General features: G+C 36.1%; 1 protein-coding gene across 4 annotated transcripts in view; it reads left to right on the plus strand.

Moving 5' to 3' along the window:
* Positions 1–14,270, plus strand: part of Rnf214 (ring finger protein 214) — a 29,913-nt gene that overhangs the window by 1,350 nt on the left and 14,293 nt on the right. For 3 of the 4 annotated variants that reach the window (XR_007103848.1, XM_047516051.1, XM_047516049.1), the window contains exons 2-6: positions 735–850; positions 3,690–4,200; positions 4,908–4,967; positions 7,706–7,846; positions 10,631–10,770. Coding sequence is in view for 3 of the 4 variants with exons in the window: in XM_047516051.1 (XP_047372007.1) it covers positions 741–850; positions 3,690–4,200; positions 4,908–4,967; positions 7,706–7,846; positions 10,631–10,770 (962 nt within the window). In the remaining variant the exon portion in view is untranslated. The remainder of the gene's footprint in view (positions 1–734; positions 851–3,689; positions 4,201–4,907; positions 4,968–7,705; positions 7,847–10,630; positions 10,771–14,270) is intronic. The other variant, XM_047516052.1, reaches the window with a different exon arrangement.

The following is a 14,270-nucleotide window of genomic DNA, read 5'->3' on the forward strand; positions in this document are numbered from 1 at the left end:
TGCCATAGAAGGTCATGAGTTTGCAGCAAAAAGGATGACCTTTTGATGGGGAGAAGAAAGACATCTTCATGGGTTCCCTTGCTTGTGTTACCATGTTTTTCAGCTTCTCATTTTCATGCTAACCAAGTTCTATTTTGCGCCACTGTGGTAACTCAAGAGTCTGTACTTTGCTCAGGCTGTGGGTATCAGACTTTTCCCATCTGTGCAGAGGGAACACTTTGAGGGAATAAAAGAATCATTGGAGTTGGCAATATTTATTGCTTGTTCTGGCAGACACTTCCAAAAAACTTCATTTAAGTTAATGGAGACTGCTTTAATTGGTACAGCCATAAAGTGATTTAAAAATATAAGATATTGTTGATACTAGGCCCAAAACACCTTTTATAAGTGATATTAGACAAGATAGGTGTGTGGACCATTTGCAAGATTCTTACAGATTATGATCTATTTTAAATGACTGTATTTCTTAAAAATGAATAAGAACTTTGTATAGACTCCTAGATATTTATGTAAATATAGTGACTCCTGACAATTGATGTCCACTGGGGCCTATTGCATGCAGTGTCTTTTAATACCCTACTGCAGAATACTGTTAAATATTTTCTCCTGGAGCCCAAGATTTTCCTTTTGTTTCTTTCTTGGAGCAGCTACTTGAGTGGGTATTCTGAGGGGGAAAGTTACATTCATTTTAAACTTTTGAAACGTGTGTCTGTAATTTGTTTCTGAATGTGCAGAGCGCAATGGCAGCATCTGAGGTGGCTGGTGTTGTGGCCAATTCCTCCAATCCTCCGGAATCCTCTTCTAGTTTATGTGCTTCCAAATCAGAAGAAAGTCTCCCAGATGGTCTAAGGTAATGTCTACATTCTTGATAGGGAAGTTTCATTTTGAGATTCACTTCTGTAGCTCTTTCCTCTTGAGCTCTAATGACACTGCAGTAGATAAAGCTTTCTAAAGATAGGGACTGCCTGATCTGTCTGTATTTTTGATATCCAACAAAGTGTCAGACACTCAGCAGGCATGCTAAATGTTTGTTGAATAAGTAGGTTAGAATATAGGGGTCAATTTGTAAAAAAATGTAAATATTTCCCCTCTGCTCTGTGTAGATTATATATGTTCATTTAATCTTATGTTTATATTGTCATACTTGTATTTGTAAGATACTTTGTTATGTAGATAGATACAGATACAGAGATACATTCATAGATATACATTTATGAATGCAGATATACATTTGTATACATAAATACATAAATGCAGATATATATGTGTATCTATCTAGATATCTTGGTTAATATTGCCTAGTACTTCATGTGGGTATTTTGCCTCCCATCCATACTCTCAAGGGTAGGAATTGCAATTACCCAGTCTTGCATCTTACAGTAGCTAATACTTGGTTATGTGCCATACTGAATTAAATTGACTGAAGTACCTGGGACTTAACATAAAAGATAATATTGTCCTAACAACTTTATATATATTAGACATTTAGTCCTCATTAGTCCTAGGTGGTAGGTGCTAATATTGCTTCCACTTACAGTAGAAGAAACTGAGACACAGAGAGTTTAATAACTTGCCCAATGTTTCCAAGCCATGTTGGAGTCAAGGTTTAAACCAGGCTTGTCTGACTCCAGAGGACTTAACCATTTGTTTAAAAGAAGAGATGTGTTGCTAGTTGCAGTGGTACACACCTGTAGTCCCAGTGACCTGAGATGCTGAGGTAGGATTGCAAATTCCAGGCCAGCTTTAGCAACTTAATGAATTAAAAAATAAGCAAGGCACGGTGATGCCTGCTTATAATCTCAGTGACTCAGGAGACTGAGGGAAGAGGATCTCAAGTTTGAGACCAGCCTCAGCAACTTAGTCCCTGAGAAACTTAGCAAGACCCTGTCTCAAAATTTTAAAAAATTTAAAAAGCCTGGGAATGTAACTCAGTGGTAAAGTGCTCTTGTGTTCAATCCCAGTATCAAAAAAAAAAAAAAAAAAAAAAAAGAGAGAGATGCTTGTTAGTGAATGGGTGATGGGGGAAAATGTTACATCAGCCTAATCATAAACTTGAATCTTTAGCTTTTATGCATTGTATAAATAAAACCAACCACATACTACTAGTAATAACAATAGCAGCTAAGGATTATTGAGTGTTTACTATGTGCTGACCACTCTACTAAGTACTTTATATACATTATCTCATGTAATCCTTACAATAATCCTATTAGTTGTGTAAAATTATTTCTATTTTATAAATGAAATAACTTGCCTAGAGTCAAACATCTAGTAAATATTAGAGTTAGGCTTCAAATCCCGGCACTGTATATACCTTCTTTTCTCTCTGCTCACGGTTAACTCCTAGCAAGAAGAAATCAGCTTAAGGTGTTGATAAAGATTTCCATGTCACAGATACTCTCTCAGTTGTTTTATTTTGAACAAGTAGTATTGAGGAAAGACAGACACATTGACTTGAAGCCTCAATCATTGCTAGTTTGGGATGCTTAAGGGGTCAGTTGACAGGATCAATTAAGAAATGGGGGAGGCAAAAACATTTAACATGGATTTAATTCCTGGGTGAAAGACAGCTGTGAATGTTGGATGTCACTGTAAATATGTTTTAAAGATCTCCTTTAAAGCAGTACAGAGGGCTGGGGTTGTGGCTCAGTGGTAGAGCACTTGCCTAGCATGTGTGAGGCACTGGTTTCGATCCTCAGGACCACATAAAAATGAATAAAATAAAGGTCTATCAACATCTAAAAATTATTTAAAAAAAAAAAAAAAGCAGTATATAGACTGGAAGTGTATCTCAGTGGACAGTGTATGTTTAGCACATATGAGACCCTGGGTTCTATCCCCAGCATTGGGGGAAAGAAGTATCTGTGACAAATGACAAAATAACTCCCAATATTAAATACACACACACACACACACACACACACACACACACTCACACACACACACACACTTGTGGTTCAGAATAAGATTTCTATCAGCAACTTCAATTTTGGATTCAAAATTGAATCCTTAAACAATTTTATTTAAGGATTGTTCCTTAAACAACTTGAGGGGATGCTATGCTTTGAAAAACTGATGATCTGAAGTAGTAGTTCTGGCCAAAGATATTTATAATGAGTTTGAAGGAAAATTATTTTTTGTGAAATACAAACTTGTATTTTTACTTTGAATTCACACGTAGTAATTGCACATATTGATGAGATACAGAGTGATATTTTACAAACAGTATTTCTGTTAATATTTTATTTATGAAAATATTATGAATAACTAAATATATGTAACTAAATATTCCAATAATTGTTAGGCTATTTTATGTATATCCCCAAAAGTTATTCACATTGGACCTGAAAACATTTTTTTATATCTTCAAGGTCATTTATGTTTGAGCATTGACTGTAAACGGTAGACTGTCTTCAGAACCCAGGTTCTTACCTGTCAAACTAGATTACCTGCATATGGAATACAAGTTATTGGATAGAATGTAAATTCTTTTTCATTCTGTTAATTGGAAGTTATTAGGTATGTAATCCTTTTTAAGATTGGATTGGGTGAGAGAAAAACATTTTTTGTTTTGTTTTGTTTTTTGGTAATGCTGGAGATAAAACCCAGGGCCTCATGCCTGCTAGGCCAGTACTTTACCGCTGAGCAACACCCACACCCAGAATCTTTTTATCTTGTGTTTTTGATAGCCCCAAAGACCCAGCGCAGAAGCAGAAGAACTCACCTCCATCGAGTGTAAGTAGCCAAACGATAACCAAGGAGAATAACAGAAATGTCCATTTGGAACACCCAGAGCAGAATCCTGGTTCATCAGCGGGTGACACTTCAGCAGCGCACCAGGAGGTTTTAGGAGAAAACTTGATAGCCACAGCCCTGTGTCTTTCTGGCAGTGGGTCTCAGTCTGATTTGAAGGACTTGGCCAGCACAGCAGGAGAGGAGGGGGACACAAGCCTCCAGGAGAGCCTCCATCCAGTCACTCGGTCTCTTAAGGCAGGGTGCCATACAAAGCAGCTTGCCTCCGGGAATTGCTCTGAAGAGAAATCCCCACAAGCCTCCATTCCAAAGGAAGGTAGCAGGGACACAGGCTTGGATTTCCGACCTGTAGTGCCTCCAGCAAATGGGGTTGAAGGAGTCAGAGTGGATCAGGATGATGATCAGGATAGCTCTTCCCTGAAGCTTTCTCAGAACATTGCTGTACAGGTCAAGTATCAAGTTTCTACTACTAAAATGGAATTTGGGGGGTTTTTGTGAGGGTAGGAGATATTTCATATTTGGTGAAGAGCTATGCTGTCTTGCTTTTTGTTTTTGTTTTTGTTTTTTTTTGTTTTTTTGTTTTTGCTACCAATCATCATACTGTTTTCATACAATGTCATGCAATGACTTCATTCTGATGTTCCATAAATAAGAAAGCCAGTAGCCAGTATTTAATTTCATGGCAAGTAGGAGCTTTATGATCCACACATAATCTCTTTCACTGAGTGATTGATGAGTGTAGGTCATTAGCATTCATATTTCCCATCTTTGTCCTTACAGGAGGAATCCTTGTTTATTCTCAGACCTACATCTTAAGAAGTACAGTGTATCCTGCCTTATAGTGACTGGTGTGCTTTATTGTAGGAGAAAGTATGGGCACAATAGGTTTTCATCTCAGATTTGAGGCTTTCTCAGTCCAATTTTGGGTCTTTTTCAGGTTATTTTGTGGGATAAATGATTCATGCAGTGTGTATGTTGGTGTCCATTTGCCAGAACTACATTGCTTCTCTTGCTGTGAAGCTGATAAGGAGAAAGAGCAAAAAGTTTGCTTATTAGTTATTTTGGCAGATTTCTAGGTAAAAGTACTGGAATAATTCTGCCTCTTTTACAGAGACTCTGAAAAATTCTGAATATAATTGTTTCTTTCTTTGTAGACTGATTTTAAGACAGCAGATTCAGAGGTGAACACAGATCAAGATATTGAAAAGAATCTGGTAAGTATTTAAAGTGTCATTTTATATGAAACCATAAAGCATAAGATCTAGAAGCATATCATTGCAGCTGGAAAAAGTGCAAGAATCTCCTTGATCACTCCAGAAAGCTTAATAGCTGTACATATTTTCAAACATTTTTTTATCTTTTTTATCTTGTTTTTTTAATGCCTCCTCCTCAAATCCAATTTTTTCTTTTCTTTTTTTTTTTTTTTTGGTACTAGGGATTTAATCCAGGGGTGTTTTACCACAGAGCCACATCACCAACCCTTTTTATTTTTTATTTTGAGACAGGGTCTTGCTAAGTTACTTAGGACCTCACTAAGTTACTGAGGCTGACTTTGAACTTACAGTCCTCCTTCCTTAGCCTCTCCAGGTGCTGGGATTACAGACATGTACCACTCTATCCAGCTTAGTCTAAATCTTTCCAGGTGAAATGTTTCTACTTTGTTTTGTTGTTGTTGTTTGTTTCTTTGTTTTAGATTTCTTTTATGATATTTTTCCCGTATTTTATCCTTCTATCCTGGTTACTTTCATATAGACATTTCCATGTTATCAGTCTTTCTTTTAACAACTGATTCTGTGAATCAAATGAAATAGTTTAGATTATAGCATAAGTAGTCCACATTACAATGGGTCTCTTAGTCTCTCATTCTAGACACTATTTCTTTCTTTTTTTTTTTTTTTTTTTTGTGGTACTGGGGATCGAACTCAGGGCCTTGTGCTCGCAAGGCAAGCACTCTACCAGCTAAGCTATCTCCACAGCCCTAGACACTATTTCTTAAGGTTACATTAACTAATCTTGTCACGTCATTGAGCTTCCAGTCAAACTCTGTCAAGTTTTTTTTAAATTACATATTGTTTACATGTATCTTTTCCCATTTTATTCCTTGGTAATTGGTTTTTAAATCTTAAAGAACTTTACATTTACAAGTCTCTGGGGCCTTGCTGTGTTTCCCAGACTGACCTCAAACTCCCAGGCTCAAATGATCCTCCTGCCTTAATCTCCCAACAAGTTGGGAAAGGCAACCTAGGATCAGGAAGAAGAGGTCTTTAGGGTAAGATGTTCATTGAAAGAAGAAAAGTATAGAAATGAAAAGTGTTCACAGCAACCAGATCAGAAAGTGGGTATTTGGTGCAAGTTGAAGATGCTAATGCTTTTTCCCTTATTTCATGTTATTCTAAAACTGTATCATGGAGCACTGGGCACAATGGAACATGCCTGTAATCTTAGCAGCTTGGGAGGCTGAGGCAGGAGGATCACAAGTTCAAGGCCAGCCTCAGCATTTAGTGAGGGCCTAAGCAACTTAATGATACCCTGTATCAAAATGTCTGGTGACATAACTCAGTGGTAAAGCACCCTTGGATTCAATCCCTAGTACCCTCTGTCAAAAAAAAAAAAAAAAAAAAAAAAAAAAAAAAAAAGTTATGTTATGATTGAAGGAGTTGAAGGAGGTAAAGGAAAGGAACTGTGGTTGGAAAAGAAAAGAATTCTCTAATCTTCTGACTTCACTTATTGGTTCTTAAACTTTTGTTAACTTTTCAGAGGTTAAGGTCCTCTTTCAGAATCTTTTGAAAACTTTGAGTTATCATCAAAGTGAAATATACACACGTAACACCCCAATTTCAGAGAGTTCAAAGATCCCCTAAGGGTTATCCACAGACCCTACATTCATAATCTCTGCAAAGATGTGATGCTGGGGAATCAGCTTTTGGGGCTGAAGTGGTCACATTTGGTACATGGACTGAGGACTGGTTTATCCCAAAGTTAAACTATCTTGAGAACCTATTTTATGATTATAATATAATACAGGTTTTCCAATATTCACTTCCAGCAACCTTATTTTCTTGAAAAATAATTATCCTTTAATGAACAAATTCAGCTTAATTCTCTTGGTGTAATTTTTACATGAACTACCTTATACCAAACTTGTTTTAAATTAACTCTTTTAAGTTTTTAGTGTTCATTTGAAAGGTGACCATTGCTTTCCTTAATTTACTGTTGAGGGGGATGTAGAGGTATATTATGGTCCTCACAAGCATCACTTCTAATCCCTAATTTATGTGAGAGCTTGCTGAGTTGCTCATTCTGAATACTAGGTTACTCAGACCTCTTTAGTGTATCTCTCACTTATTAGTGCTAATGACCAGTAAGGTTTCCTACTCCTTGAGTAGGAGATATAGTCTTTGTTCTGGCATATTATTTTTTTCTCTCTCCTAAATGATTCTAAAATATCTCTTTCCCCTTATCCCCTATAGCAGTGGTTGGCATTTTCTGTAAGGCACTGGATAGGTTCTGTGGATTATGTGGCATTTATTGAAATCATTCCACTCTGCTGGTTATAGTATGAAAGCAACCTTTAAACCAATGGGCATGGCTGTATTCCAATAAAACTTACTTATAAAATCATGGTGGCTGGATTTGTCCCAAATGCCACAGATTGCCGACCCCTACCTTATAGCAGTGTTGTATAAAAGAAATTTCTGCAGTGGTGGAAATGTTCTATATCTGAGTTGTTTGGTATGGTAACCACTAGTCATATTTTGAGTACTTGAGGTGTGGCTAGGCAACTGAGGGTCTGTTTTTTTCTATTTTATCATTTTAATTAATTTTAATTTACCTGTCCACATATGGCTAGTAGCTATAGCACAACTTTAGAACTCTGAAAAATGTCTTGGTTAGGTACTTGGAGAGTGTTTCTTATGTTTAAATTGAAAAATAAACTTGTTTTTTCCAATAGGACAAAATGATGACAGAGAGAACCCTATTGAAAGAACGTTACCAGGAAGTCCTGGACAAGCAGAGGCAGGTGGAGAATCAACTCCAAGTGCAATTAAAGCAACTTCAACAGAGGAGAGAAGAAGAAATGAAGAATCACCAGGTAGTGTGCTTATATTGAAATTCTTGAACTGGGAATATAACTCAGTGGTAGAGCACTTGCCTTGCATTTGCAAGGTCATGAGTTCAATCCTCAGAACCTCAAAAAAAAATCAATGAGTAAGGCAACAATTCTGATCAGACTTTTAAGTTTGTTTCTTAATAAGTAGAAAAAGAAAAGCAATATTTACTTTTTAATGGTTGTCAAAGTTTAAGAATAAGAACCCTTGTTCACATTCTTACTCTGATTTTAGTTCAGAGAGGAAAAGATTATTTACTTGCTATATTTTGTTGATATAATTATCTATCTCATATTATTCATAAAAATATATTCATAAGTAGATTAAAAATCTATATATAAAAACTGGAAAAAAGTTTAGAAGAAAATTTAGGGGAGTATTTATTTAGGCTCAAATTGCAAGAGATCACTTTAGCAAGGCAAAAAACCCAGAAGTCATAAAAAAAGATTAATTACATGTAATTGAAAATACCAAATGATATAAAAATTGACTGAAAGGTTGTTAGACTAAGTGAAAGTATTTTTAGCACATCTGGCCAGATTTAATGTCTTACTTTCTGAATATCGCTACACATTCATGTTAAAAGTCAATCTAGAGAAAAAATTAGGAAAGGTTATTGTATTATTTTCCTATTGCTCAGTTAACAAATCACCATGAATTTAGCAGCTTAAAAGCCTACAGGAGTGTCACTGGGCTAAAATCAAAGTACTAGTAGGACTGTGTTCCTTTCTGAGGTTTCTGGGAGGAATCTTCCTTGCCTTAGCTTTTTTTAAAGGCTGCCGTAATTCTTTGACTTAAGGCCCCCTTATTTTCAAAGCAACAACAGTCTCTTTGATCTTTCTCCCCTAGTCACATCTTGCTCTGATAACAACTGGTAATTGTTCGCCACTTTTAAGGAGTTAGTGATTATAGTGGGCCCACCAGATAGTCCAGGATAATCTCCCTGTCTTAAGGTCCTTACCTTAGTCACATCTTCAGAGTCTCTTTTGCCGTGGAAGGTAACATATAAATGGGTTCTGGGGATTGAAACATGGATATCTTGGGGGAGGGTATATTTTGCCTACTTAGAGTTATAAATAGCAATTCACAGAAGAGGAAAAGCAAAATGATTGTAAAAATTTGGAAAGAAGCTCAGTTTCACTGGTACTCATTCATTCAGAAAATATTTTTAGAGTGCCTGCTCTAGGTTTTGGAGATTTAGTGATGAATAAAACACAGTCTTTGTTTTCACTGAATGCTTATTCTAGTTGAAATTAGACAGTAAAAACAATAAAGAATGAAAGTTAGGGAAATACACATTAATATTATTGGATACTATACTCCCCCAAGTGATGGGCCAAAATGAAATAAGTTGTTAAGCATGAAGTAAAGTAAACTTTTGGGGACATGATTGGTAAGAGTGTGAATTGTGATGACCTTTTGGGAAAAGTTGTTAGGAGTTGTCATTAAAATTTAACTGACCAGTCTTATTATTGACTGGTCTCATTATTGGAAGTCCATTCTAAAGACACAAGTTTTTGTATGAAACTGTAGACACATATAATGTTTATTGCAGTTTAAGCAAAGCAGAAAATCCAGACATGATAAAGAAAAATATTAATTAATTTAATTATATATAATTAAAAATACCAAATGATATAAAGACCAGCTGAAAGACTGTTAGGCTGGGAGAGAAAATATTTTTAGCACATCCAATAAAGGATTTAAAGTTTATGACATTCTGAAGAGTTCTACAAATTCACGGTAAAAGTTAAAATAACAACAACAACAACAACAAATCAAAACCAGTCCAGAGAAAAATCAGGAAAGATTTGTGTGATTAGAAGTGCAATTACAAAAAAAGAATCAACCCAAAGGACTTTTAGCAGTTCATCAGGATAAATTGGATATGTCCATGTGTTGTCCTGTTAGGCAGCTAGCTATTTTTGAGTTAGATCTATAGTTATTGATGTGGTATATTTGTCCAAGTGAAAAAAAGCAAGATGTAAAATAATGAATATAAAGTAACTTCATAATAAAAGAAAAATGGGATGGGGGATATAACTCTGTGGTAGAATATGTACTTTGCATGGTCAAGGTTCCAGGTTTGATCCCCAGCACTGCTACGAAAAAAAAAAAAAAATGACAAAGTACATATATAAGTATATGTGTGTTTCTGTGAGAATGGACAAAATGTGCAGTCATAATACAGAACAGCTAATACATTGATTACCCTTATGGGTGGAAGTGGTATGAACTTGGGGGTAATTTAACTTCATCACCTTTGTATTGTTTAACTTCTTATTACAAATATGTGCATAAATATAGTTGCTGCTGTTAAGTACTCAAAAAGTCATAGAAACAGAAAACTCACACACATAATAAAGTAGAACTGTAACAAAACAAAACAAGACCATATTTGTTGGATGCAGCAAACTCCCACCTAGAGCAAGAATGCCTTTCTTAGCATTCTTGAGAGGTGTTCATTCGACATTTATTTGAACACCAAAAATGGAGAACTTATTGCTTCACAAGGCAGTATGTTTCATTTTTGAATGGCGTGATTAGATGCTTTTTTCCTGTTGAGTTGAATTCTGTGTTCCTGTAACTTTCACCCTGAAGTCTGAATTCTTGCTTTTGGAGCTGCTCATCAACCTGATATCTTCCAATTCAGTTTAAATCCATTACAATCAATATGAATGTGTGATTGTTGAACACAACCTTCATATCAAAAGAACTAATTTATTTCCTTCTTTATTTGTGTGTGACTATAATTTTGTGGGATTTAGGAGATATTAAAAGCTATACAGGATGTGACAATAAAGCGGGAAGAAACAAAAAAGAAGATAGAGAAAGAAAAGAAGGAGTTTTTGCAGAAGGAACAGGATCTGAAAGCTGAAATTGAGAAGCTTTGTGAGAAGGGCAGAAGGTAATTGATGTGCGTATGTGTACATATGTGCATATGGGGCCAGTCTCATTTGTGTTTGTAGTTTCTTTTCTTTCAGTCTGTTTTTTATTTGAAAAACAAGCACACAAGTAAAATTCTCCAGTGATTTAGCATTCTCAGTATTCTGTTAGACTTAATAGAAGAAAGGTACTATTGTTTTATTAATCTAATTTGAAAATCTATAATTGAAAATTTATAGCAGTTAAGAGGCTGGGGGTTTAGCTCAGTGGTAAAGCATGTATTTAGTATGTACAAGGCCCTGGGTTAAATCTCTAGCATCAAAAAGAAAAAGGAAGAAAAAATTATAGCAGTTAATTGTTGAGTTCTATATATGATCAAAATTTTGATAGGTGAGCCGGGCATAGTGGTGCAGGTTTGTAATCCCAGCTACTTGGGAGGCTGAGGCAGGAGAATCACAAGTTCCAGACTGGCTTAGGCAACCTAGCAAGACCCAGTTAAAGGTGTTATAAAATAAATTGTTTCTAATTATTTATGATGAGAGGTCAGTGACAATTCATGTTGTTTTTTCTGTATTATGTCACTTTTTGCCCCCCAAGATTTTCTCATTTTCTTTAGTTTTTTATCTATTTGACTTTCAGGTGTGGTTCTCTTCATATTTTTCCGTTGGGAATTTTCTGAGTTTCTTGATCTATAAAGTTGTATCTCTTGCCAAAATTATTAAATTTTCCAACATAATTTTCAAATATTTTTTCTGCCCCATTTTGTCTTTTCCTACTGGACTCCACGTCCATAAGTGTTAGACTTGGATACTGTCCTACAGCTCAACAAGTCTTTTCTTGCTGTTTCTTTCCAGTCTTTTTTTTTTTTTTTTTTTTTGGTGCCAGGGATTGAACCCAAGGGTGCTTAACCACTAAGCAACATCCCCATCCCTTTTTTTTTTTGCGGAGGGTGGTGCCAGGGATTGAATTTAGGGGCACTGGATCACTAAGCTACATCCCCTGCCCTATTTTGTATTTTATTTAGAGACAGGGTCTCACTGAGTTGCTTAGCACCTTGCTTTTGCTGAGGCTAACTTTGAACTAGAGATCCTCCTGCTTCAGCTTCTCAAGCTGCTGGGATTACAGGCGTGCACCACCACGCAGCTCCTTTTCTTTTCTTTTCTTTCTTTCTTTCTTTCTTTTTTTTTTTTTTAATTTTAAGACAGGATCTTGCTAAGTTGCTGAGTCTGGCATTGAACTTGTGAACTTCCTGCCTCAGCCTCCCAAGTTGCTGGGATTATAGGCATGCATGCACCATCGCACCTAGCTCTTTCCAATCTTTTTCTTTTCTTTTCTTTTTTTTTTTTGTGTGGTGCTGGGGATTGAACCCAGGACCTTGTGCATGTGAGGCAAGCACTCTACCAACTGAGCTATATCCCCAGCCCCTCTTTCCAATCTTTTTAATTCTCTTTCTCATATTGGATAATTTCTTTTGCATCTTCAAGTTCAATTACTTTTCCTTATATCATTTTCATTTTGCTATTAAGCCCATTCAGTGAATTTGAATTTCTTATTTCCAATGTTACTATTTCTCAGTTCTGACATTTCAACCTTTATTTTATTTATTTTTATGTGGAGTGCCTCACATGTGCTAGGCAAGTGCTCTACCACTGAGCCACAACCCCAGCCCTAGTTCTTTTTTTTTTTTAATAGTTTCTCTGCCAAAAATTCTTACTTGTTTATTCCTTGTGAGCATATTTTCCTTGTGTCCCTTCACATAGTTAAAATAGAGGCTTTAGAATCTTCTTCTGCTAATTCCAACATCTTAGTCACCTTGGAGCCCCTATATATTGATTGCCTTTTTTCTTAATCAGGAGTCAGCAATCGAAAGTATTATCCCAAAAAAAAGCTACTGGGAATGTAGCTCAGTGGCAAAATATTTTACCTAGTATGCACAGGCCCTGGGTTTCATCCCCAGCACCTAAAAAGCAAGCAAAACATAAAAACCCCATTTTTCTGGCCAGGCATGGAGGCATGGTGGCATGCTGGACCTGTAGTTCCAGCACTCGGGAGGTTGAAGCTGCAGGATCACTTGAGCCTGGGAGAGCAGCTGGGCAACATAGCAAGACTACTCCACCTCCATAAAAAGAAAAACATAGCCTAAGGAAACAGACACAGAATATATACTGTACGATTTTTGTTTACATAAAGTTCTAGAGAAGACAAAACTAGTAAGGGAATGTATTTCACTGGATGTTAGCGGCTTAGGGTGAAGGTAAGGAATTGACTGCCTTTTAATAAATATTTTAGACTTTTCAGATCAGTCTTTGCCCATTAAACAGCAGCAACAGCAACAACAAAACACTTCATTTTATTGAGTTATGAGAGATCTTTATGTATTCTTTGTATGAATTGTTTTATCAGATGTGTTTTGTAAATATTTTCTACCAGTTTGTGGCTTGCTTTTGCATTTTGTAATAGTGTTTTTTGAAGAACAAAAGATAACAATTTTGATAAAGTCTAGTGTACTGCATTTTTTCTTTTGTGTTTCATGCATTTTGCATTCCTCCAAATCTTCGCCTAACCCAAAGTAACCTTCTTCAAGAAAGTTATAGTTTAAGCTTTATGTTTAAGTCTGTGATCCATTTTGAGTTTATAAAAAATAAACCATATTAAAAAAATATGGTAAAAGGTTAGAGATAGGGTTCACTTTTTTTGCACATGTATGTATATTTATTCCCACACCCTGTGTTCAAAAGAATATGCTTCCCCCATTGAATTACTTTGACACTTTTGTGGAAGATAAATTGACCACTGTTGGGGAAATACATTTTTTAAAAAGAGAGCCTTTAGCTACTTGGGAGGTGAGGCAGGAGGATTGCAAGTTTGAGTCTAGCCTGGGCGACTTAGCAAGACCCTGTCTCAAAAAAAATGTAGCTCAGTGGCAGAGCATTTGACTAGCATATGTGAGTTTATTTTCGAGGAACATATACACACACACACACACACACACAGACCAAAACAAAAAAAAAGAAAAGAAAAAAAAGTAAAAAGAAAAAGAAAGAAAGAAAGAAAATCTTTCCCCAACCCAGAAAACCACTCCACAAAGGTGGTAGGGAAAGAAAATAGTTATTTTTGAATAGATGTTAAATCTGAATGTGATGCACATCACAGATAAAGGTCTTGACAGGTGACAAAGACCAACAGAATCTTACCCCCTTATATAACAACCTATTAACAATGCTTTCAAGATAAACAGTAAGTAGTCCTCAAGTAAGGGGACTTGACTGCACCTTTTGTTGAGAATACTTCACCCCAGTTATGGTTACTGGGGAGATGATCTGTGTAGTTTTGTCTGGAGAAACAGATTTCTTTATGACAGGAGATAATTTTGTCAATTGGAGCAAGGTGCCCTCCTGCTTTCCCGTGGGAACTGCGAGACAGGGGTGCTGTCTCCTTGGATATGTGCATTTCAAATGGATGGCTTCTAGGTACTTAAACATTCCTGATTTGTGTGACTATTTTTGGAGTTTATAATATACA

The sequence above is a fragment of the Sciurus carolinensis genome, chromosome 11 (genome assembly GCF_902686445.1).
Source record: "Sciurus carolinensis chromosome 11, mSciCar1.2, whole genome shotgun sequence".
In the NCBI taxonomy this organism is placed as follows: domain Eukaryota; kingdom Metazoa; phylum Chordata; class Mammalia; order Rodentia; family Sciuridae; genus Sciurus; species Sciurus carolinensis.